This window comes from Magnolia sinica, chromosome 12 (genome assembly GCF_029962835.1).
Source record: "Magnolia sinica isolate HGM2019 chromosome 12, MsV1, whole genome shotgun sequence".
Classification (NCBI taxonomy): Eukaryota; Viridiplantae; Streptophyta; class Magnoliopsida; order Magnoliales; family Magnoliaceae; genus Magnolia; species Magnolia sinica.
The window spans coordinates 61,674,628-61,701,392 of record NC_080584.1 but is presented as its reverse complement, the minus strand read 5'-3'; the positions used below and the strand labels follow the sequence as shown (position 1 = coordinate 61,701,392).

At 40.4% G+C, this 26,765-nt stretch overlaps 1 protein-coding gene across 1 annotated transcript; it reads left to right on the top strand.

Annotated features, from left to right (window-relative positions):
• Window positions 1–11,968: 11,968 nt before the first annotated feature.
• On the top strand, window positions 11,969–26,757 carry LOC131220123 (receptor-like protein 14). The gene is made up of 8 exons (XM_058215095.1): window positions 11,969–12,168; window positions 12,298–12,485; window positions 20,036–20,413; window positions 20,705–21,052; window positions 21,192–21,266; window positions 21,388–21,459; window positions 26,089–26,581; window positions 26,721–26,757. The coding sequence occupies exons 1-8, from the start codon at window positions 11,969–11,971 to the stop codon at window positions 26,755–26,757; spliced, it is 1,791 nt and encodes a 596-aa protein (XP_058071078.1).
• Window positions 26,758–26,765: the final 8 nt, after the last annotated feature.

Here is a 26,765-nt window from a genome sequence, read left to right as displayed (position 1 = left end):
GCTTGAGTGAATTAAAACCCACCCTAACCACACTACAACTTGCTGATCGTTCTGTTCGTGTACCAAGAGGGATAATTAAGGATGTTTTGGTCGAAGTTGATAGATTTTACTACCCTGTAGATTTTATCATCCTGGACACCGAACCCATCAATAACATGAGCTCTCAGATTCCAGACATTCTTAGTCGCCCATTCCTTGCCACTTCAAACGCAATTATCAATTGCAGGAATGGTGTCATGACTATGTCTTTCAGAAATATGACATTGGAGTCAAGCATCTTTTTCAATATAACGGTAGAAACTCAGAGGATGATGACGATTTCTATGAAATTAACATGATTGATTCTTTCGTGGAAGATAAAACGCCTCTGACCTTATCCTCTGACCCTCTAGATACATGCCTAGCATACCCCCATGACTTGGATGATGACATAATTAGGGAGATGTGTGCCTTGCTTGATACTATGCCGGTACTCGAAGTTAACCAATGGAGGCCACAATTTGAAGAATTAGCCCAAACTGATGTCGTGCCTAACCTCAAGCCACCGAAGCTTGACCTAAAACCTTTACCCTCTGATTTAGAATATGCCTATTTAGGTCAAGAAGAGACATACCCAGTGGTGATTTCATCTCACCTTGAGAACAAACAAGAGAGTATTTTCATTTCTACTCTCGAAGAAGATAAAGGAGTTATTGAATATATTATCACAAATCTCGATAGGATGAATGAACTCCTTTCAACTGAATGTTTCGACTCTTTAGATGATTATTTGGCATACTTTGCAGATTCAAATGATCCCATAATACAAGAAATAGTGGATGCCTCGCAAGACAATACCTCGGTAGTTTTCACAGACCGAGAGAACCCTTATTTTGATGTACCTCCTCCCCCAGATCCTGAATGGTTACCATTAATGGAGGAGGAGCTGAAAATTGAACTAAAGAGTGAAACTTCGACGTGTGTTGAGACTACACCACCTACTATAAATTTTTCTGAATTTCATCTACTTGTAGTCTCTAATTCATCATGGTGTACTAATTTTAAAATTTTTTCTGCCACAGGTGAATCGTATATACTTTGGACACTTCAGACGATTAAAAGAAAACTTTATGCTAAGGTCCCTCAGTTTTTCTGGACATTCACGTTCCAGGACATCCAAGCCTACTACAAAATGGGCTTTTGGATGATCTTGTTGAAAAACCTTCTAAGAAATTTACCAAGGTACTGGCCGACGGAAGAACCTAGATGCATGATTGAGTAGATTTTCCGTGCTTTCACAGTTGAGGATTAAAATTTACTGCTTTTATAGGACTAGGGTAGTTCTCTTTATGCTATTCTAGGATAGACGGTTTTATGCCATTAGGTTAGTTTGTTTTATACATTGTTTTATGATAGTTTGCTTTTGTTGGTTTCTCTCTTGTGCTAACCCGCTCTTATGCTGATATCTTTGGAAAGCCCCTTAATTCTTTCGTCCAGGTATTATCTTTCCATCACTCCTCTATTACTTTCATTGTCTCATATGCATTACACACTTATTTCTTTTACATTGAGGACAATGTAAATTTTACGTTGGGGGTGGGAGATTAGGTTACCTAATCAATATTTTCTTGGTATTGAGCACAAAAATTGTGAAAATTTTTAATTTTTTTTTAAATTTCTTGTGAATTCAAAGTGATTTTGACAGCCATCTAGGGCACTTAGAATTTCATGATACATGATGTTGGTAATTTATGACTCTTGGATTCCGTATCTGTTAGATTTTACAGTTAAGTTTGAATTGTTAATCCAGAATTAGAAGTTGTAAACTTTGAATGGGTCGTTATTTCACATGTCACATCTCGCTTTCACATTAAGGTTTCAGTTTGATATTGAAGGGTTAACTTGGTAATCACTAAGCATGTAAGGAACCAGCCTGGAAAATTTGCCCGTCAAGATCAATTTTTTTTAAAAAAAAGCAAAAAAGAAAAAAAAAAGAAAAAAAGAAAAAAAACCTTTGGAAAGGGTGGGGCGAATACTCTTCACCATAGGTTTGCTCCCTATAGGTGTAGATTTAATTCCCCATGGGTGATATATGAAAATGGTTGGGTGTACGATCTTCACCATAGGTTTGCTCCCTATAGGTGAGGATTTGATTTCCCTCCTTGGCATGATTTTAATGGAAAAATTAAAAGTTGGTAGAAAGAAAAAAAAAATGTTTTGTGAGGCACATTTTAGTTTAGGTTTTTGGTGTCCTGAATGCTCTTGTTGGTTACCAATGATATCATGAGATAGAGAAGTGAACCTTAATGATAAGCTGAGATTACACTATACACTCATAGATCATAATGCTTAGAATTTTTTCAAATTGTAGGATAAATACTTTGATCTTGATTATGAAGTTTATCGTGCGTTTAGTCTATGAGAAAGTAATGCCCAATATTCATGAATCCTAGAATTCTATTGACTGGATTGTTGTTCAAAAATCACTTGAGTTTATAAAAATTGTCTAGTAATTTCCAACTTATTTTTCGCATACTTTGCTCGGGACTAGCAAAATGCTGGTTGGGAGTTGTGTTGAGGGTCAAATATTGCATATTAGACCCTAGTTATTGCATGATTTTATGAACATAATATTGTTCAATGCCATATTTTAATCGTGTTTGTGCTGCAAGATGAATTTAGGAGCCTAGACTGAAAAAGGGTGCTAAAAGCATGAATTTAATGCTCAAGAATCATCAAGGCAAGGGACGGACTCCAGGGGACCGAGATCGACAATATTACATGGCCGAGATTCAAGAAAATCATGTTCGTCACACTAAAGAGGCTTGAAAAGTCAGTCAGAATACAAGATCACAGGGTTCCCGCCATCTGTTGGGCTCGAAACTTCATATATGACCTGAGGACCATAAATTAACCGTACATGTCAAAATTCAGACCTTGGATCAATGTTTAAGTAACCCGATGGACAAAATCAGACAATAACCATTAAGAAAGCATCTTGGACATCCTTGGGAGATCAGGACCCAAATTGAACCGATGGAAAGAGCATGAAAAGCAATATATATTTATCAAATTTTACTTCTTTTGGACGGTGCGGTAGGGAGAAACGAACCACATACGTCTATTGAAGGGAGAGTAGCAAATTTGTAAATAACCAAAACTCTATATGCATGTACGTAAGTATGCTTCAACGTTCTGTATTGACTCATCACAGGTGGATGGTGTGTCCCACTTAGAGTTTGGATTTACTTCATACTTTGACCCATGGGCTTATACATTACTGAGAAAATAATGAGCGGAGTAGATCTCCGAAAATGTCATCAAAAGTGGGCCCCACCTAGTTTTTGAACAAAACTTTTCAAAAGCTGTCTTCTAGCACAAAACATCCAGGGACGGACATGCTTGCAGTTGGGTTTTGACATTGGGACCCACCCATCATCCATTTCAATGATATGATCGGGACCATCCATTGTGTCCAGAGGGGGGGCTTGACCGTCACCTAGGTGTCCGTTTTGTCCCACGAAAGCATTACAGGTACATGAAGTCTCAAATGTAAGATTGAACGGCAGAGTCTTTGCTGCAAAATCAATCACGTGGGCCACCACGAATCTGATCTAAAATTGATCAAGCCTGACTGGTTTTTCGAGGGAAAACAAATGGACGGCGTGGATTTCTTTGATAAGTCATATTATGGGCCCACCAATCATTACCGATGCGTAAGAGTTTCTAGAAATTTCTGTTGCGTAAACAGAGTGGGTTTCCGACTCTGTTACAACAACCACTCTCACCGACTGCTATTACTTATAAAAGGTGATGAGAGAGAAAGAGAAGGCATTCAATTTTCCAGGGATGTGGGCAGAGGCAGAGAAAGAGTAGAGTAATATTTATTTAGTTATTTTTTTTAATTTTTTTTTAGTATTTCTTTTAAGATGTTGAGCCTAACCATGTTAGGCTAAACCTCTTAATTAGGGCTAAGAGGTGAAGCTTGTAACATAATTGGGACGTTTGCTTGGCTTTGATTCATGTTTTGTTGAACTCTTATGGATTCTTTTATTTATGAAGGTATATTTTTAGTTTTTAATGGTTTGTTGTGACTCAAATTACAATGGATCTGCGATAGCTTTAAATATGTTTTTCCCATTATTGAGATTGTGAAATTAGTAAGACATGTTGTTCATCATCGTCCCATGGGCATGGTAGGGTGACGGAATCCTTCCTAACTTTCACAATTCTCTCATAATTGGCTGTGAGATTGGTAAATTGTTGTTGTTTGCCATAGTCTCTTGGGCATGGTTAGGTGACAGAATCACTTCCAAATCTTCACCACTCTTATCTATTGATGATGAGATCCATGAGAAGTTCAGAGATTAACAAATCTCTTCTTATCAATTGAATAGGATATGACTCTGATTCCAGTTGTATCCCTGAATCAATACAAGGTAGCTTCCCAATTTTTACAAGTGGATCCTTGACACCCTAGTTCCCACCTTTATTTTCACAAGTTTTAGAGTAATACTTCACCATTACTCCCTCATATTCACTTGATTTAGATTTCATCTTAGTCTAGTTCTAGTTCTAGTTCTAGTTAGTTTCAGATTACGTACAGGTTTCAGTCCATTGGGATTCGACCTCGGTCTCACCGAGTTTATTACTACATCACAACCCTATACTTGGGGAGTGAACAAGTTGTAGAGAGAGAGAGAGAGAGAGAGAGAGAGAGAGAGAGACTCAGGGGCTAAGAGCGTAAAGAGTAGTATTTATAGAGATTTTTTACCAGCGCCTGGTTTTGCTCAGCTCTGGCAAAAGCCACTCTGAAATTGCTGGTTCAACACCAATTTGTTGTAGTGCCTGATGGATGGTTTAAAGATCTATGCAAATTTAGAGCTGTCTAGCATCATTGTAGAAATCCTCCACATTGTTGTGGAAGCGGTTTCTAATTCCCGAACCTTAAGGCCCTGGAACTTATGGAATTAGCTTGGAATCATACAGTTTTTTCAGCAGTCAGTGCTCTTCAAAATCTCCCATAGACTACAGAACAACAATGTTATAGAGACGCGTTAGCTAGGTTCAAGAGTGGGGGTGACCTAACAAGATATATCTCCATAGGACAGAAATTTCTAACACACTTGAAAGGTCTTATCACCTTGGATTGTGCAGGTTTTGGGTCGATAGTCTACTGTTGGCTAGGTTCTTCCTTCGGTTTGTCCAACCGTGCGAGGTAGGCTCCTTTTTTTGTGTGTTTTTTCTTGCCTTGGCTCTTTCCTTGGGAGAGTCTGAGTACATGATTATGTGAGGCCGCCAATCTTTTTGTGGCACCCACCAGAAGTATGAATGTGGTTCTTCTCTTGAATAAAATTTTCTTTCCTCCAAGGAATAAATAAATGAATAAAATTGAGCTATTTTCCTTCCAATAGGCGAGAGCACATCAACTGCATTTGATTAATTAATTAATAATAATAATAATAATAATAATAATAATAAGAGAGAGAGAACATCTATCTGTTTCTGTCTGTATGTAAGACATTTATGAAAAGACAGCTTGTCAATGAAACATTTGTAATGGATATGGGCTCGTAAGAAGAGGAAAAAAAGTTACTCCAAAACCAGGGTGTAGAAAATAGGAGGATCTCTGCAACCTAGCTCATCTCCATGGTGGCTGATGATTGACGACTTGGGGTGACCGACAATGGAAGACGACTGGCAAGCAATACGGCGCAGTCGTCGAAAATAGGGAGGCTATAGTCTTTTTGTTGGAAATCTGTCCTTCAACATTGCTCAGGAAGACCTAAAAACCAAGTTCGGTCAGTTTGGGGAAATCTCAGATGTATACATCCCGACATTCGCGACATCAGGAAGAGGCAGAGGTTTTGCATTTGTGAGATTCTGTCGAAAGGAGGTTGCTGATTAGGCCAAGCAAATGCTCAATGATCGATTTTTGGCCAGACGAAGAATGATTGTGAAGGAAGAAATCCAGAGAACAACGCCCAATATCCTAGCAGCTGAAAAAATGGTCCCCAAAAGTACGAATCCCATTCAGATAAAAGGAACCGCAACTACTCGGCCTCAGCAAAATCTACCTAACACAGGAACCCAGAGCTTTCAAGATCGAAGGGCTCAGCAACCCCTGATCTCATCCAACCGTTCAGCTCCAACATCATTTAAGGAGGCTCTTCATCCTCCATTCCCTCCCTCGCCCACCCACTCAATCATTGTTCCTAAATGGATCTCAGATCAGGGCAGGGCAGCTCTATCCTATGCATTGGTTGGGGAAATACCGGGATCGAGCGATGCAACCACCACCATTAGAGACCTCCTGAGCTCATCTTCATTCCACCTCCCTTAGGTGGAGATTTTCAGAATATCCCTCACAGCATACATCCTGATTTTTAAATCCATGGGAGAAGTCATCTCCTTCTCAAGAGATAGGACTCTCCACCAAAAAATTGGCCTGCAAAATGCCAAATCTTGGGGCCCTGCTATGATGCTGTTGGGAAGAGGCTCCTGGATTCTCATAGAAGGCATCCCCATTCATGCTTGGAGCAAACACACCATTTGCAGCATTGTTGAATGAATGGGCTCTATCATTGAACTAGCCCGAAAACAGATGGAAGGCCCAACCGTTGGTTCGCCAGGGCAAAAATCATTCCCCACCAAGATGCCCATGTCCTCAAAATGAGCAATCTGTTGGTCGATGGGAGATCATTCCCCATTCATGCCTATTTTGAACTATGTGGTCAGTCAGGAAAATCGACAGCTACAGGGAAAGCTCCTTCCGCCAACGCCAAAGAAACCACAAAGCAGTGGATTGTCAGATCTTTTGCCAATCACCAGAATGATAGTATGGAGGATCTACCAGTAGGCAGGCCAAACAATGAGCTTATCCCGGACGGTCAATGCAGAAGCCCATTACCTGCTCGATCAAATGTCTCACAGACTATGCCTAAGACCAATCCTCAACAGGATTTTAGGGAGCGGAAGGACTTCCTATCTCAGGCTTTGCCAGGGCTTATGGCTAACAAAGCTCCTCCATCTCCTCAAGCCATGGATCCCTAGACGCTGGACATGCTACCTCCTCTAGTTCTGCTCACTCGGCAGGTGTAACAACGAAGCCATCAGTTGCACCCAGCTGCTATGCCCAGCAGTTTTGTTACAGAATGTCGATTAATACAACAACCTGGAGCATCTGATAGCAGGAACTGTGTGCAAAATTTGGACGATCTCAACAGCCAGCCAGACCAGCAGCATTCACTTGATCAGGACAAGGAGAAACAGGATCAATGTCAAATAGCTCTTTAGGATCTGCTCACTCCCAGCCGACAACCAATCAATCAGCCCTTAATGCACCAATGGATTCCACCCTCCCCAGAATTGATGGTGACCTGGGAAGGGTGGCTTTCAAGTGTGCAGCAATTATTCAAAGAAAGGCTAGACAACTCGAATCTCATAAATACCAAGGCTCAGTCAGAGCCTAAAGCAGTTCAGGCCAAACAGTCCTTCATCTCGCCAGTCCCTATGGATAGGGACCTTCAGACATCCATTAGGGACAACATGTTCGAAGCTGAGTTATGACAAACCACCGAGGAAACAGAGGGACCGACAATAGCCCAACAGGAATGTTAGGATTGCAACAGGAGGAAAAACAAGAAGCAGGATGAAGCTTTAACCCTCTAGGTGGACATTCAAGGTAAGTCCAACACACAGGCAGCTATCACATCAGGCATAAGCTGCAGCTCTTAGGAAGAAGGATCAGGCATAATAGACGAGAAAAAAAAGAAGCTAAAAAATCATCCCAAAATCAACTTCACCAACAAGAAGAGCCAAAGACTGAAGAGCTTACAAAGAATGGCTGAGCAAAAGGGCTCGTTTACTGATGACTAGTCTTCTTTCATGGAACATGAGGGGGGTAGGTAATGCTCAAACTACCCGTTACTTGGGACGTCTGATCAGAAAACACAACATAGTGATCCTCCTGCTCTAAGAGCCCATGATCAGGGACACCAAAAGAGTTGTTGTTGCTGCCAAACTGGGCTTTGACAAGCAGATTGTAGAAGAGAGAGCGGAGAATAGAATATGAATCCTAGCCAAGGATCATATCCAACTTCAAACCCATTGGGCCAACAGACAATGCATCACTCTCGAAATTTCATCAGAAAGCCTTCCGTGCTCAGTATTCATCACCACAGTTTATGCCAGTTGCTTTAAAGACCAGTGAAAGCTCCTTTGGGAGGGGATGAGGAGGCTTAATAACGCTATTGTGGGTCCGTGGTTGGTCTGTGGAGATTTCAATTCCACAACCATCCCAGGAGAACGGCTTAGTGGTCCTACTACCTTGACCCGAGCTATATGATTGAATTCTAGGACGTGATTAATGACACGGGCTTTATCGACGATGGATTCTCAGGCTCTCCTTACACCTGGTGTAACAACTGAGTTGGTAGCAGGCATCGATGGGCCAGACTGGACAGGATGCTACTCAATTCAGATTGGATGCAAACTCTACCAGCTGTCAAAGTTGAACACCTCACGAGAGCTCACTCCGACCACTCTCCTATTCTTCTCAGCTTCCAAGATGAAGTAGCGAAAGTCCTTTGTCTATTCAGATTTCAGCGTATGTGGACAGTCCATGAGGACTTCATGCAGGTGGTTAAACATTGCTGGGACTAAGATGTGGTTGCTGCTCCATTGTATAAGTTCTTCCTCAAACTGAAATATCTGAAAGCAATGCTCAAATCTTGGAACAAGGAGGTATTTAGAGACGTCAATGCCAATGTTCAAAAAGCTGAGGATGAAGTCAATAGGGCTGAATTCAACTTTATCAACTCGCAATCGGTAGTAGACTCAATCACGCTCAGCTATGCCCAGGCGAAGCTGAAAAAGGCTCATCTTCAAGAGGAGATTTTTTGGAAGCAGAGGTCCAGGAATACGTGGCTCAAAGAGGGTGATAGAAACACTAGGTTTTTCCACAATTCTGTGTTGGATAATCATAGGAGGTTGTCCATCCAGAAAATGAAGACAGCCACGGGTGACATAGTAGACCAAATCGAAGACATTGGGAGAGAGGCAGAAAGTTACTTCAAGAACCTATTCTCTTCAGAAGGTTCTACTATCGCAGATGAGTTCCTAATGTGCATCTCAAGAATGGTTACCACCCAGATGAATGTTGGACTATTGAGGCCCCTCTCTATGGACGAAGTGAGGGTTGCAGCCACCTCCATCTTGCCTGATAACGCTCCTGGCCCGGACGACTTTGGGGGAGCCTTTTACTCTTCTTGCTGAGATGTCATAAGGGACGACTTATTTACGGCTGCCAACGATTTTTTCCAGGGTGGGCCGATCCCCAGAGCTTTCCAAAGCACTCTCCTCTATCTTATTCCTAAGAAGAGGAACCCGGAATGCATTGCAGACTATAGGCCGATCATCCTTTGTAACTGTATCATAGAGATCTTTTTGAAAATTATGGCATCCAGGCTCTCCCACATCCTCTCGCAGCTGATTTCCAAGGAACAGGGAGCATTTGTTAAAGGCCGATCGATAGCTGAAAACACCACCATTGCTAGGGAGATGGCTCATGAGATTGATCAGAAGGTCTTCGAGGAAAACCTATTCATCAAACTTGATAGGGAGAAGGCGTACGACCACATGGAATGGAACTTCATAGCCCAGGTTCTTGAGAAATTTGGTTTCGATCCACTTTGGATCAGCCAAATTCAACATTGTTGGCAGGATGTGTGGTTTTCAATCCTTATCAATGGTAGAAGTTTTGGGTTCTTTGAATCTAGCAGAGGCCTAAGACAGGGGGACCCACTTTTGCCGTCCATATTCATCATCGCAGCAGAGGTGTTCAGCCAAGGAGTGCAACATTTGTTCACTTTAAGGGGTTGCCAACCGTTCAAACTTCTCCTTTCTTGCCCCAGAATCTCCCACCTATTTTTTTTTGCTGAGGATGCTATTCTATTTCTTAATGGCATGCAATCTAATGTGAGAGTTCTTTTCAACTTCATCCGCAAGTACGAGAGTGCCTCTGGTCAGAAGGTGAACACATCCAAAACTTCCTTCATCACCCCGAAGAAAACAACCAACAACAAGGTCCAATGGATGATAAATCTTACAGGCTTTAGACAATCGTTCCTGCCAACGGTGTACCTTGGAGTCCCCCTGACCAAAGGCTGAATCAGTAGCTCCCTCCTCTAGCCGCTCATCCAAAAGGTCATGGGCAAGATAGAAGGATGGAAGGCTAGGCTTCTCAACCCGACAACGACATTGGTGCTGATTAACCACGTGCTGACCAGCATTCCCATTCACATTCTGTCAGCCATCAACGTCCCCAGGACGGTAATCAAGCTGGTAGAAAGAGCCATGGCCAATTTCTTTTGGGGCAGCTCAGATAGCGGCAACAAATGTCACTGGGTCAGATGGTCGAAACTTTGTACCCCCACACAGGAGGGTGGTCTTGGCATTAGGAGCTTTGATGACATCATGAGCGCATCCAGAGTGAAGATGGGTTGGCTGATGCTGCAGGGGACGACCCTGTGGGCTGAGTTAATGGGCGCCAAAATATGTTCAGAAAACTATATTCAACAACGCCTTGATCGGAGCTGCGGTGTTGCAAGACTGGAAGGATATATTCAAAGCATTACCATTTGTTTTGCAGCACTCTAGATGGCTTGTGGGGGATGGCAACATCAGTTTTTGGAATCAGAACTGGTTCGGCGGTTGTTTTCTAGCAGGAGCTACGGTGGGGTGCATCCCGAACTACCTGTTGAATGCAAAGGTGATAGACTTCAGCCCCTCCATTAGCACATGGACCTTGGCCGATATTCAGCCCCTTATTCCTCCCTCTGCATTTCAGTCCGTTGTGGCTAGCGCCGTGTCCTTGTCAAACAAACCTGATAAGCTGATCTGGGACCTTTCCTCCTCGAGTAAATTCTCTTTGAAGTCTGCATGGAATGGGATTTGGATTCACTGGCCTCCTCTCCCTTGGACGAGGTGGCTGTGGAATGACTTTTTGCCTCCAAAAATAGAAATTTTTGCTTGGAAAGCCATGAACAGAGTTGTACCTGTTGACGCAAATGTGCAGCGGTTTGTTGTCTTCCTGGCATCCAGATGTGAGTGTTGTCTCCCTCCCAACCACCTCTTTCCCCTCCCCTTGTCATCTTCCCAGTCTCCATCTCGCCATGGGGGCGATTCCACATCCATAAGGCCAGCCAACCCCAGGGACAGTCCCTTGCCTAGCCCGTCCATCACTGATCACCAGCCCTTCACCAGTCCCACTTTCCAAGCGAAAATGGAAAGCCTCGATCACCTATTTTGCCATGGCAAGGTTGCATCTACAGTTTGGAGACACGTCAGCAGACTTTTTGATATGCCCCTTATTCTCAATCAATCCCTTCTCCAGCGGGTCCAGCAATGGACCTCTAAGGCTAGCCGAAAATCCAGATTCTCATGTTTAATTAGTATCGCCCCAAGCTTCATCACCTGGGAGATATGGCTCAGCAGAAACTCGATAAGATTTGAGGGCCTAAGAATGTCTGCCTACCGTATCATCATGTCTGTTTCCCGATGGCTAAGAGAAGTGGGCTCAGTGATCCCAGGCCCCGACAGGAACTCATTGACGGAGTCCATAACTCTCAAGGCACTGAAGATTGAAGTGCCCTCCGTCCCTCTTGCAGGATATCCTAGGTTGGTCAAATGGTCCAAACCTCCCCAATGCTGGTTGAAGCTTAACACTGATAGCTCCTTAAGAGGGAATCTAGGTGAGAGCATAGGAGGAGGAGTTTGCAGAGACCATCTAGGCAGGATGATTTTCGCATTCCACCGGTGCTATGGAATCGCTTCCAACACAATTGCGGAAGCCTAGGCTGCTCTAGATGGGCTGGACATATGCTCCTCTCTCGGGTTATCCAATATAATTGTTGAAACATAGTCAAATCTCATTGCGGTCTCGACCAGTGACCCGCAGGGACCTATCCTGAGGAAAATCTAGCATAGGATGGGGGCTATTCAGCTCAGACGACAGACTATGAACCTCATCTTTAAACATATCTTCAGGGAGGGGAATTCTGTTGCAGATGCATTGGCTAGGCTGGCTAGTGAGGGTTGCCCAGATCTTATTTACAGAATCCGTCCAGATCTGCCGAGGTCTGTTAGGGGTGCACTGGTGCTAGATAATGCTGGGATTGGAGCGCTCAGGTTCTAGTGGGCTAAGCTTCATTAGTTCTTCTAGCTGCGTTTTGGTGATGGCTGGGAGCAGGGTGATGTTTCTGCAGGGCTAGCCCTTCTTCTCGGTTGGTAGCTGCTTGCGTTGGCTCTTTGGTGCAGGTTTGATCGGCCGGGTTTGGATTCAGCCCTGGTTGAAGTGGTTGCTGGGCCAAGGGGCCGTGAGGATGCTGCTTCAGCCCTGTTTCATCTAGCTCTGTTTTCCCAGCTCTCCCTTTCCAAATGCAGGGTTGGGCGGCTGCTGGGTCCATGTCTGCTCTCTCAGCTATCAATGGAGCCCTCCTGGGAGGGTAGGACCTGATGTCTGCTTATCATGCTGCTGCCGCGCCTCAAGGGCCCTCCAGAGTTTTGTTTCTTAGTTGTTATTTCTGTTAAGCCTCGTGTAGTTGGTCTAGATGATAGGCTGGGTCTGGAAGCTTTTTGTTGGGACCAGCCCGAATGGCTGTAAAGACCATGTTACATTAATAAAGTTCAGGTGGAATGATTTTCACCTTCCTTTGAAAAAAAAAAAGACATTTATGAAAAGTATAGCATCTTGTAATTTTGAAGATTTTGGATTAATCTTCCTCAGCTATGTATCTCGTCAGGTCAATGGTTTGGATCACCCAAACCATAGCCCAGCTGTAACAAATCATGTGAACCACGAAATATACAGTTTGGTGAGGAGGAACACATGATTCCCCGTGAAAGAAACGGCACGCGGTTATCTTTGAAATTTCGGTCATGCATTGTAAGGATTTTCTTTGTGCAATGATACCCGCCTTTCACTCCGGGGAACTCGCCCGACCAATTCGTGCCGTTATACCAATACATGTCCTCCGATCCGCTGTAAATTGCACGGAAGCAGCGGGCGTGATAATTGATATAAATGTCCACGGAGCCTACGGCGTGATGTTTGCGTGAAATCTACTTCGTTTGCCACATGTCATTGTAACGATTGATTTCGGACATCAGTACCATCCAAAAATTTAAAGCTGGCAACACCACATGGAATAGCTGGATAGAACGCATACCATTGAAATTTTTTTGGACCCATCAAAGTCTTGTATGAAGTAGATATTTAGTTTTTTCCTTCATGTACTCTACTGATGAGCAGGGTGGATGTCATCTTGACATCACTGTAGCTTCTTGAAGATTTCAACGGTGGATGTCTCTATTCCCACGTTCCCCACGTTCACCTATGGCTTGCCTACCTTGAGTTTTGGAATCAGCATCATTTGCGGGCCTACCTTTTAAAATGGTCCTGTTCAAATGATGAATGGATTAGATGTCATTTGGCTTGAACACGGCAAACCGCTCACCGCGCGTCTGAACAAATCACCAAGCATTACTCTTGTTTATAGTAGGAACGGAGTTTGGTGGGTTTTTTTTACCGGAGTAGCTTTTTGGAACTTCTATTTCCGGTGTGGGCTAAGTAGAAGAAATGATCATTTGGTCCGATTGGTTGAAAAATCCCAACTTCTTATTCATTGACACTTATTTGTTGAAATAAGACCTTTGGATATTTTCATTTTTAATTGTCCAATAAATGCCAACCAGCCGGATGGTTAGCTAACCAAATAGGGGTAATTTTTGGATCATGATACATTTAAACTGGACCAACAATTTGGACAGTTTCATTTGAAATATTTGTTTTATTTCCACATATTAAACTTCTTCTTGAATAAATCGTGTCAAAGTGAGCTTGAAAAGTTTCTAACAATATTCACATTCGAAAGTTTTCACTAATCTCCATATGAAAATTTATTTCCAATTAATGGTTTAGATTGGCAAATTTCTATCATGCCTGTATGGTACAATTAAGTTAGCATGATAAATTATATTGTACTCTTAACGACTTTATACAGTGATTCATGCTTACAACCGACTACAAAGAGGGCATTTTTTATCGTAAAATCTTTAATTATGTTACATGCAATTGCATGTAGGAATGAGGATGGAATGGTTTGAAGTGTACTTTTGTTAGTGCTTACTCAATAAATTTTCTCATTCCATTTAAAATAATAATAATAATAATAATAATTGTTAGTGCTTTCTCAGAGACCAGAGTATACAACTATGCACGTGTGGAATAACTTTTTGAATCTAAACCATTGAACTTATTATTCATATTGACATTGTTCATTGATTTGAAGTTGAGTTTGATTTGAATTTTTTCTGGCCCATTTGACATGATTTAATATATTGATATGATTATGGTTCAAAGTGATCTGTTGATTTGAACGTTCATTGGACAGTTTGGAATTGATAAATACAGTAGTTGTATTACAAGAAAAACATGTTGAATCATAGGTTAGGATTGTTCAAATAATGAGAAAAGAACATTCAAACAATAAGAAATTAAGACTTTTGGTTTACACATTAGTGGGTTCTATACGATTTAGTGGGTTTAATTTTGGTCAATGTATACAGAATTTCTCCCAGGCTATATATAAAGGATCATGTGTTACATGGGTTTCATGTGTATCATATCCCCACCTCTTCTTTTGAATGCCAGTTACGTTGTTACCTTTTTTTCAATGGGGTTTCTTGACATCGAGTTCCCACTCATGTTACCATGCGTTAGAGATGTGTGGGACCTGTAGCGATGTAATGTAGAATCTAACCTATACATCTGATATGCCCAACGATGAGAGGCCTATATTCTAATCTCTGACCTAATTCATGACTAAAAGCAAGCCACAAGAACAGGTACAATGGAGCATATCACGGAGGATGCTCCTTCCCTAGGAACTTCTAGGTGGAACATGGGGTCTTTCGTGTTTCTTGTTTACCATCTAAACAATTTATTAGGTGCATGTGAAGAAAAACACAACCAAAACTCGGGCCATTAAAAACACGGTGAATACATTGGTTTTAGGCCTGATCATACATATTTCCATGTGGGGTGTCCCACCTTAATTTTGTGTGTTAATGTTCCTTGAATATACAGTTAAAACAAGGTGTCTCATCATTTGGACACTTTGATCGTTTACCATATGAAAGATTTGGATTTAATATACACATTACGGCTGGCTCCATTATGGTTGAGATCGAACTGCTTATCTTAGGGATTAGTCAAATCAAGCCATTGATTTTGAAGATTGGTTTGATTGTAATGCTTATCTTTAAAGTTGGTCTAATCCAACGTTTCATCTTCATGATTAATCCGACAGACACCAACTCATCCTCGTGCTTGATGGTGGAGGCTTTCCATTTTAACTCATATTCGATCCCCTCACACAAGATTATCAAAACATGAATAATCCTAGGTTTGTCCTAAAACTTACAAAGTGGTCATGGCTAACAAGGTATTGAGATCTATGGCTCATAGCTCTCCCTTAGCCATCGGTTGTTGTACCCAATCTCAAACTTTCGAAAGAGAAAAAGAATCCCTACATTAATCCATTCATATAATATGAATATGATGTTTCACATACGTTTATAAGACTAATGAATGCATGGATCGCTAATAAGCAAGGTATAAAAGAGTATAAACATAATGTTTGATGATACAACTCTAACAATCTCCCTCTCCCTCTTGACCTAAAACCAATCTACCTCCATATATAGTCACATGTTATGAACATGATCAGTATTAAAATGATTGGTAGACAATGCCTTTGTCAAAGGATCCACAACATTATTTACCAATGCCACCAACCAGACACTCACTGACCTTTCCCTCCATATATTCCTGCATGATGTGGTACTTTCGAATGACATGCTTGTCCTTCCCATGGTACTAAGGCTCTTAATTTGCACTATGCAATTGCAGTGTTGTTATCAAAGTGTGTGTCAATGTCTTTTAATCCTTAGAGCAGTACGCAACTTTGAGGGAAACTTTTTAAGCCTTCCTTGGACGCTTCACTTGTCGCCACCTACTTTGCCTCCATGTTAGAGTCTGCGATGCACTTTTGTTTCGCACTCCGCCAGCTGACTGCACCACCTACCATCGAAAAATATACTCACTAGTTGATCACCTAACAGCTAGATTTGCTTCAAAGTTTGCATCTTATATTCATAGTTTTCCATGTCTATGTGCACAAGAACAAGGTCATTTGTCCTCCTCAAGTATTTCATGATGTGTTTTACTATTATTTAATGATACATACCCAAACTTCTTTAATATGGGCTAATCACTCTTGTTGAAAATGCGATGTTTAGCCTCCTACATAGTATAGTTTACATCCGGATCCCAATGATAGATTTTTAAGGAACATTCTCTACAATTCATCACTCAGGGGTTTCGGGGAATTCATTCCCAAATAGAAATATGTTGTGCCTGAAAGACACTTTACCCTTTTTAGAGCTAAGCATGGCAAGCTTCGTCAATGCCTCTAATTAATTTATGCTACTTGTGAGAGTCCTAAGGTGTAGGAAGCTCTATTTTAATAGTGCTTTATTCCTAGAATGTTGATAAGGCATGACCAAGTAGAAGATAATTACACGGATGGCTAAGATAAAAAGAAATCAGTGTAGAAAGTTCAATCAACAATCTAGCATGTAGTATAGCCTTCGATAACCATAACTTTCCAACTAATTATTCATTTTTTTACCTATAATATATTGATGAAAAGCTATCGACAAGATCCACATGCTAGCCAATTTCAAAGCCCATTGGCCCTCAAACAGTTTTCTAAAAATAGGTCGTTGTACAGTTTACTTTTGAGTTTAAAGAAAAATTTATTATTTTAAGAAAGTTTCGGTTTTACTAATTTCAGGAAATGCTTGGGTCTGGAGATCGAGTCCTAAAATAGTCAGTCCTTATGAGAATTTGTTTGAGTCAATTTAAAAGTTGTTTATTACTTTTATTAGTTTACTATTTTTGGAAAGCTTGACTATTTCGAAAGGGCTTTAGATCTTATATAAGGTATATGGGAGGGCTTTGAAAACAACCTTTTCACCAGCAATATCACTTTTTAATTTTCCTTGTGGACTAAAAGCCATTCTTGAGAAGAAGATAGTGATCTCTTTCCATTATCTACGCACCCACTATGTGACGCAGGGGAGGACGTGAGGTCGAGCACCGTCTTCCTCAAGAGGATAACTATTCCGAATCCACGGAACTTCTCTGGACTCCTCACAGAGACTTCTCGAATCCACGAGGAAAGAAAGCAGGAAATAGAAATAAATTCTAATAAATTTGAATTTGATCAATGAATGAATAAAAACGAGTTCACAACCCTTTAAATAGGGGTACCAAGCAATGAGAAAGAAATCAGAATCAAACTACAACTAAAACTCCTAAAATCTGCGACTTACTATAAATAATAAACTTACTATTTATAGACGGTCGTGATGTCTACTAGTGCACAAGGTTTTCAGCCAAAAATAGTAAGTGTCCTATTTGGCTTCACAAAACTGTTCTCCTAATTATTCTAAGCTCTTTTCACGTTGGGCGCAACTCTTCAAGCCCGACGGATGAAGAGTTATAATCAAACTAAAACTTACTATTTATAGTAAAAATGAAATTAAAATAGGGAAACGAACGTCGATCCAGGTGTTTTTCGTAATTCCGGGCTGCGCAACTCGGCATAGCAGGGTTGGTTGGCTAAAGTAGCTCATTCTACCCCAAAATCATATATTTTACGTCAGGTAACTCATTCCGGATTACGAGATATGCCTGATCTAAGGTTTGACGGCCCGGATCATTTCTGTCGTTGACCGGGCCTTTTCTGATCTATCTTGGCTATGAAACTGTCCACAACCTACTCTACATCACTATGTTAATATCAAAACGAGGTCTTTCCTCAAGATATAGTATCTTATAACTAATCAAGTGTTAACAATCCTTCAAATGGTACTCCAAGGAATCAAATAGTAACTCACTCGATGTTTCAAGTTTTTTAAAAAAGAAAACCTTATGATCAATGCAGGAGATAATAATGTTTATTAAATGATTGATTGATGCCATGAATACAAATGACCCATTACTGTCAAAGGAGCTCATGGTCAGTCAATTTATGGCTAGCTGCTTTTTGGACAATCAGATATTGAAGAAAAAGAGAGGATTATGCTAACTAAATATTTCCTCTTGAGAAATTCATTAATGAATAAGAAGAGTTCACTTAAGAAAATGAGGGAGTGTCTCTTTATGAATCCATCATCAAATACTAGGTGGATCTACTAATAGATGAATTGATTGTTGAAGTAACAAAGTTATGATTAAATCAGAAGATCAATTGATGACTGACCTAATAAAAACAATTGAAGAACCGGCAGATATGGATGAATGGATGGCCAGGGAAATCGGTACTTTAATGAAATCTTCAGAAAGTTCTAAGCAAATCATCACCCTTCTACATCATCCACAATGACAAAATTATATAAATCAAAAGCTGATAATAATAACAACAACAGCATAGTAAGTTGTTGTAATCAAGACTAACTATTCACAAGTTATTATCATAAAAGAGGCCGAAATTGACTCCCCAAAAAGGTGAGGTTTCATTTTCTGAAGTTCCACAATAAAATTTGAATTTGACATACATCTTTACCATCAATTGTTGCTAAAGGCAAAGAAGATGCATTACAAAGGTCGATCGTCATGATGGGCTACTAATGAAGGGTTCTAATGGAGGAGAAAATAAGTTAATCACATGGATGGCTAGGATCAAAAGAAACAAAATAAGGTTAATCATATGGATGGCTAGGATCAAAATAAATTGAACTGGAAAGTCTAAGTCAAGTATATGGCATGTGTTATAACAATTGATGGCTATAACTTTGTATTCATTTATCTGTTTCGCCTTTTTAATATTTCGTTAAAAGCTATTGATGAGCACACTATACCAGCTAGTGGCAAAGGCCATAGGGCTCCAAAATGGCTTTACAAAAATAGGTGGATTTAAGGTTTAATTTTGAGTTTAAATATAAAATGTTATATTTTTAGTGAGTTATACGGGTTTATTACCTTTAGGGTACATTAGGGAGTGGTAAAATAGCTTAAAGTTCTTGTTGGAGTTATGGGAAAGAGTTTGAATAATTTAGAAGACATGTATTATTTTTTAGTAAGTTTTGCTATTTGGGGCAAGTTATGAATTTAGGTTTTAGGACCTTCATATGACAAATGGAAAGACTTTGAAAATAGACTTTTTATTAATAATATCACTCTTTATTTCTCCCAGTGTAGTGAGGGGCTATTTTTTAGAAGAATGTAGTGATCTCTTCTTACATTTAACCATGCACTTGCTATGTCAATTGACGAAAGAAAAACAATTTCTTCCTCATTCTGTGTTTTTCAAATAGAGGAAATGTCAATCATTCCCTTCCCCATAATCAAATAGACACTAGAATCTTCTAATAATGAAGATTTTTGTGAAGAAGCTTGGAACATGCATGTGGTGGCCTATCAAATCAATGGTCTGGGTCACTAATCAACACTGCCACCCGTTCAAGCTCAGCCTTGTGGACAATGTGCCTATTTTCAAGATCTAAGCATCGAATGGGAAGAGAAATTCAAAGTTACAGGAAGAGAGAGATGATGGATGCCCATGGTTCATGTCATCGTGATGGATGGGTAAGAGATCCTGACTCAGCGTCAGATAGGGCTAACTATGCAAAGATCATCTTGGTCCACTCATTAGGAGAGCACCACCCGTGCAATGCATATGGATAATCATAGATTCTTTTTTGTTCTTTTTTTAACCGTCTATATTTATCAAACACATGCTTTTTGCATGACTAGTGAACTAGCCTGATTTGTGGACCACTGTACCAGGAGGTGTTCTTGGTGAGACCCACCCATTGAGTGACCCTGACCTAATATGTCCTTCCTCCTAAATCTTTCCCCTCGTGAAGATCACCTTAGAGCTTTATCCACTTATAAATTCAATCACATTCTCCTGCTGGAAAACAGAGGAGGAAACTAACACAATTTCCATGGATTGGGCATTGGTTCTATGGCTGTGGGTTTTGGTTTTTGTTCAGAACCATGGTCATGGGTGTCTTGGGTGCTTGGAGGAGGAGAGGATTTCTCTGTTGGAGCTCAAAGCTTCCATCAATTACCCATATGGGTCTTCTCTTCCTACATGGGAGGATGGGACTGATTGCTGCCGTTGGGAAAGAATCAAGTGCAACAACGCGACAGGACGGGTGACTGAAATTTCTCTCAATGGTACAAGGGAATTCGAGTTGGGTGAATGGTATCTGAATGCCGACATACTTCATTCCCTTGGAGAACTGCGGCGCCTGGATTTTTCCTGGAATACCCTATGTGGTTGGGTTGGTCATGAAGGTATCTTCGACTCCTACATTCTTAACATTCTTCCTTTTCCCATAAATGAAAAAGGGCTGTCTTCATATGGCCAACAAGATTGAACTGCAAAAAAAAAAAAGGTCAATCTAATTACAGGGAAATGACAATCAGGAGACAGCTCACCGAACTGTAACTACATTTGCTGGTTTGGTCCTTTTATCTAATTTATACTTTAGTAGTAGGAATTTTCCACTTTTTTTTTTTTTTTTTTTTTCTTTCTTTCTTTTTGGTTTAAGCAGGCCCTAAAACACAGATGCCACCCACATGCAGGTTTCGAAAGATGGTCTAGATTAAGCAAGCTAGAGCACCTTGACCTGAGCCTTAACCGCTTCAATGAAAGCATCCTACCATATTTGGGCGCACTCTCCTCCCTTAAGAGTTTGTCTCTAAATGATAATTCATTCGGAGTTCAAGACACAGCTTCTGGAGAGTGGTATTCATCTCCTGGAATGTCATATGCGAGTTTTGAAATGTTGTCCAGATTGAGCAACCTAGAGCATCTAGACCTAAGTTGGAATCTGTTCAATAGAAGCATCCTACCATATTTGGGTGCACTCTCATCCCTCAAGACTCTTGATCTTAGTGATAATGATTTGCAAGGATGCTTCACTTCTAAAGGTAAGTTGATTAATGGTAAAGAAAGTAAATCAAAATTGATAACATCTTTGAACTTTATTGAGTGGTGCTGCCTCACGCACATGTCCATACTCCCCCCTTGATGATTTCATATTTTATTTATTTTTAAAATTTTTGGCAGAATTGGCGAACTTGAGCAAGTTGGAGGTTTTGAATTTGAGATCCAATCGACTGTCTAGCTCCCTCACCCTCCAAGGTGAGTACTTGGATATTGCTGATAGATGCTTGCACATATAGAGTCGAGTCTTTCACATGCATGTCAAAATGGCATTTTCGAAAATTTTCATTTTAAACTTCTTGTCGATTCTGGCCTCCAGTGGTAGGAGATAATAACATTACATCTTTCTGTGACAATATAAGCTCAGGTGCAGTAAAAGATAGAGGTTCCGGTGATCTCTCGCCATTATTAATTTTTTAAAAGGGTTTTTAATCATTGAAGGGCTTGTCTTTTAGTCGAATTTCAAATAAAGGGCTGTCCCTTTATTATTTTTAAGCAAGTACTTCACGTTTCAATGTACGGTCAAAACAAGCCCAAGTTTGACTCACCGTGAAAACGTTACCGAAAAAAAAAAATGGAAGGGAGTTGAAAAGCCTTTTGAAATGATACTTTAACCCTTCGAAGGGAGGGAGGGATCCCAGATATCTCTGTGCTCGGGCCTGTGTGGGATCCACGGAGATGTCCATGACAAATCCACTCCGTCCATCTGTTTTGAAAGTCAACAATAGGAAAGGATTCTAAAAATAATTAAGATCCAAAAGTTTTGTGGGCAACAGCAACAAAACAGCTAGAACAGCAACATCCACCGTTGAAACCTTCTTAGAGCTAACCATGATGTTTAAATGCCATCCAAACCATTCATAAAATTATTACCACTGAGATAAACTTTCGTGTTGTATATCCCACATGAGTTTTGGATCAGGGTATTTTTAAAATCATGTTTTATTATAGTCTTTCAAAACAGATGGACGGAGCATATGTATCTGTCATAGACCTCTACACGGCCCCACGTCACAGGCAATCCGCTCTTTCAAAGGGACAGCTTCTAAGGGATACTAGGTGACACCCCGGCTTCACCCGAAGACGGTGCCGCTGTTGCCATGGGGCCCACCTTGATGTATGTATTCTATATCCCCACTGTATATCTGTTTTTAAAGATCATTTTAAGCTATGATATCAAAAATGTAGAAAATCTAACTACACTAGTAAAATTATTTTTTTAAAAAAAATGGTAATAGAATGGGCTACCATTAAAAACTTCTTAGGCATACCTTAATGCTTCCCCAGTATTTATTTTCCATCCAATGGGCTGATAAGTTTACATAAATCTAAATGAAGCTAAAAAACAAATATTAGCTTGATCCAAAACTTTCGTGGCCTATGCATGGTCAATCACAGTGTCTTCCCTAGTATTCTTCATCTTTCTTTTTTCTTTTCTTTTTTTTTTCTTTCTTTTTTTTTTTTTTTCAATTTTTTAAAATTATCTTTTAATGCATGTGAAAAACAAAAGGATCCGGCCAATACAGAATACAAAGATCAAGGTGGGCCTCAGGGTAAGGGTCACACCCTCTTGAAGAGAGCCGATTTGGTGAGATCCCAGCCTCACCCAGGACGGTGAGACTTTTACAGTAGGGGTATCGTAGGGCCCACCTCGATGTATGTATTATGTATCAATGCCATCCATCCATTTTTTCATATCATTTTAGGGCATTATCCAGAAATTAAGCAGATCCAATTATCAGGTGGACCATAGCATAATAAGATGGTTAAGTTCATTGGTCTCGATCAGTAAAGAGTGGGTCCACTTTGAGTGTACAATGCGACACGCATGCATGATTAAATGGTCAATGGTCGTGGTACGTATAAATTCGTATGGGGTCACGTGCACTGTGTGACCCACATGCCTGATCAGATTGTAAATAGAGATCAATGGGCTAGATGATTAAACTGTAAGCCCACGGCGCCAAATGTTTACACCGCCTCGTGTACATGCGCCATCAACCCATGTGTATGGTAGACCCCAATTGCACAGGGGGCCATGAACGAACAGCCCATTTGTACATTGGACCTGATCGAACCGATAGTTTCATGGGTTCCTGTTCATAGGTGGAAAATCCAGTGTGTGGATAGCATGTACAGTGGCCCCACGTGTACGGTGGACCATAAATGCACGTGTTTGCGGTTTGGATGATTGAAAACGATGGATTCAGAATAAGGAATTTTGCAAACTACTTATTATAGAATTTACTCTCTGCTAGCATATGAGCTTTTCAATAAGCCACAACATTAATTTAAGTAATTATCATTGGAGTCCCTTCCCTTCCATATCTCAACCACGGTTGAGGTAGGTGGAGTGAGCAACGCGTCCATAACTTGGGTGGACCCTACCGCAATATTTTCCTATAATGTGTGACCACCAGTTGCGCCATCCCATGTTAGGCGCAGGGTCCAAAAATTAGCCCATATGTGAATTAGGTGGACCACATGATAGAAAACACTGTACAGGGTCAATCTCATTTCTTGATGTGGCCCACTTAAATTGCAAATGGGCCTGATGATCGAGAATAGGCCTAAATTTTATTTTGACATCTAATGGTTGAAGTTGATTTAATATAATCATCATGGTAGGCCATTGTAAAATCAACGCCGAATGTTTCTCACCCCTCGGGGTGCCCCTTTCTTTGCTTTGTGAAGAGGGTGTAGTATTAAGTGTGATGATGCATCTGACTTGGATTCAACAATATCAAATGAATCTTAGATTATATGGTCAGCTAGATATCGTAGAATTGTATACAAGTAAGAATTGCATACAAGTATGAACCATTGATTACTTGTGTGGCAGTTCATTCCTCTCAAGGGCTTTTCATAGCAACATGAATGTAGTGTTGACATTAGACCTCCATGGAAATTTCATTTCACTTCTCTGGGCGGTGCTTTAGAGTAACAGGAGCTGTCATGCTGACATTGTTTGACTATGGATGGGGGGCGGGTATCTCTGTTATATATCACACGGATTTTTAAGGTATCTTATCCATATAAGCTATCTGGATTCCATGTGCCAACCACTAGTGGGCCATGCTGGCCCTTTGGAAATAGATTTCCACTGGTGCATCTTGTCTTTGCACTTGACTGGCTCTGGGATGATGTTAAGGTTTACTGTGTCCACCCCGCATGTTTTGTGTTAATTCTTTTGGTCAATGGAGGCTTTACTTGACTCAATTCCAATAAACGAATCTTTCTAATATTATATTGGGTGTGTATATATGTTCCTCTTTAGTAAGGATGAGGACAACTACATGCCAAGGTAAGTGAACACCCCACCATCCTAACCAAAGTATTTGGGTTTATTCCAACCAAAGTGCCGTTATCAAAGGATCATCTGAAGGCAGAACTTGGGTTTGATCAAGGGTGAGAAAACATTCTTATTGTTCCTTCAGTTCATCGTACCAAACAAAACCCTTTCATATTATGACTGGTATTCTACGTTAGGATTGCTTGCAAGTCTGGATTTTGGTAAAGTAATCACTCCTACGCTTCATAGCCTTATAGGGATCTAAGTATTTCACTTGTATTAAGAAAAGTGATTCCCGATGTTATATGACCTCTTAGGATCATGTCTAGTAATCGAAATGAGTAGTTGCCATCACTAAAACCAACTATCACATTACCATCAGTGTGGCTCGACAAGTGTCCCTCACTATATACACTTGGGTACTTTTTCTGCCACTTAATTTTATTTATTTTTTTACTTTAATACTTGTCATAATAGGCTTTTTTGCTGTTTGAGGTACAGTTGGCCTGACCAAGAAAAATAAAAGCTTGCATTCTGTAGTGACCGGACTGGCATTAAGAGTTTATGTTGCCCGCTTTGTACTCTGCACATGTTTTAAAAAGAAATGAAAAAGTCACTAAAACCAAAAAGCAAGTTTTGATGCTGTCTTAGTACCCACCCTGGGGTATGGAAGGTTTTCCAGTGCTTCAAAGACTGCACATTTGTATTTTTTAAAATTTTGAAATTTTGTGGACTTTTGCTTTTGACCATGAAGGCTCCACCAGGGGAATAGCACTTTGTGGGATTTTATTGACCATGAAGGCTCCAACAATATATGCAATATATACAGGTAGCATCTATCAAACCACAAAATAACTGCACAAAATCTCATTAGTGGAAAATATAAACAACAAATTACCTCATAATCATGGCCTATAATATAATAAGAGTGGACAGGAAAATGATACATGCATACTTCTTTTTTTTTTTTTTTTTTAAACACACCCCCACACACTCAGGCCGTAGTGGGATTTCACCGCCTATGGATACTCTTGATACATGCATGCTTGATAGGCAATTCAAAATCTAGCATCATTGCACCCCTACTCTGCTGGAACCAAATTTGCTCTACAATATTTATAGACATTGTTCTTCATTCATTTGTAATCTATAAGTTGCATTTAATAAACCGTCCAGACAGATCTATATTCCTTTGTTATTATAGTAAAATGAAATGATTGAAGTTAGCGTCCAATTCATCAATCCTGAATTTCCATAGGATCCAAAATACATCGCTACCATGAAAAACACACACTATTCAGATGATTCTAGCCTACCCATTCGTGCAAGTGAGCTATTTCTTTCATGGGTTTGATTATGGTCAGATGTGGTTTTAAAGCATCACTTTCAACCATGGTTAGGTAAATGGATGGCTATAAAAGAGAAGGTCAACTAACAAGTTAATTTGATCATCGAATTGGTGCAATTTTTAGCATGGTAGCTCATGAAAAATGTGATTGATGTAATGGACAGCTTAGATCGATCAATTGAGACTGTCCAGGTTTCTGGATGCAGCTAAAAGCCCTAACTCATAGTACTTATGATCACTGTAATCTATAGTAAATTGACAGCACAGGATCATTTCTTCGTTGGATGATTACTTATTTATTTGTTTATTTTTATCTAAAGGTGGGAGCATACCAGCTGAATTTTGTAGTGATATGTTAATTACGTTGTTCGGTTTTGTAGCTTTGTGCAATCTGGAGAATCTCCAAGAACTGGATCTTCAAGGAAATGAATTGGAAGGGAGCCTTCCTCCATGTCTCAGCAACTTGTCATCCCTCCAACTACTTGATGTTTCCGACAACAGACTCAGCGGGCAAATCTCCTTGTCTCTCATCTCCAGCCTCACAATGCTCCGGTTCCTTTCTCTCTCTTACAACCGCTTTGAGGGGTCTCTCTCATTTAGCTCATTTGCTAACCTTTCTAAACTTGAGGTTGTGGAACTTTCAATACTGAACAAAACCTATTTTGTGGGCGATGTTATAACTTATCCCGGTCAGTTGGAGGTTGAAACTGAATCCACACCTTGGGTTCCTCAATTCCAGTTGAAAGTCCTTCTCTTATCAAACTGCAACATCAACAAGCTCACTGGTGCCATTCCCAGCTTCCTTTCCAGCCAATATGACCTGAGAGCATTGGACCTTTCCCACAACAACATGAAGGGAAAGTTCCCATCTTGGTTGTTAGAGAATAATCAAAGACTACAAGCACTAGATCTAAAAAGCAACTCCTTGGTTGGCCCATTCTGTCTTCCACATCATCCTAGCAACCTGGAAGCAATTTGGTTTGATGTCTCCAACAACCAAATCTATGGACAGCTTCCTGAAAACTTCGGTTTTTCACTCCCACATTTAGAATACTTA

Coding starts and splice junctions, on each gene's coding strand:
- LOC131220123 (XM_058215095.1), top strand. CDS start 11,969: ATGGGGGCTATTCAGCTCAGACGACAGACTATGAACCTCATCTTTAAA. Junction 20,414..20,704: donor TGGTTGGGTTGGTCATGAAG/GTATCTTCGACT, acceptor ACCCACATGCAG/GTTTCGAAAGATGGTCTAGA. Junction 26,582..26,720: donor AAGGGAAAGTTCCCATCTTG/GTTGTTAGAGAA, acceptor ATCTATGGACAG/CTTCCTGAAAACTTCGGTTT.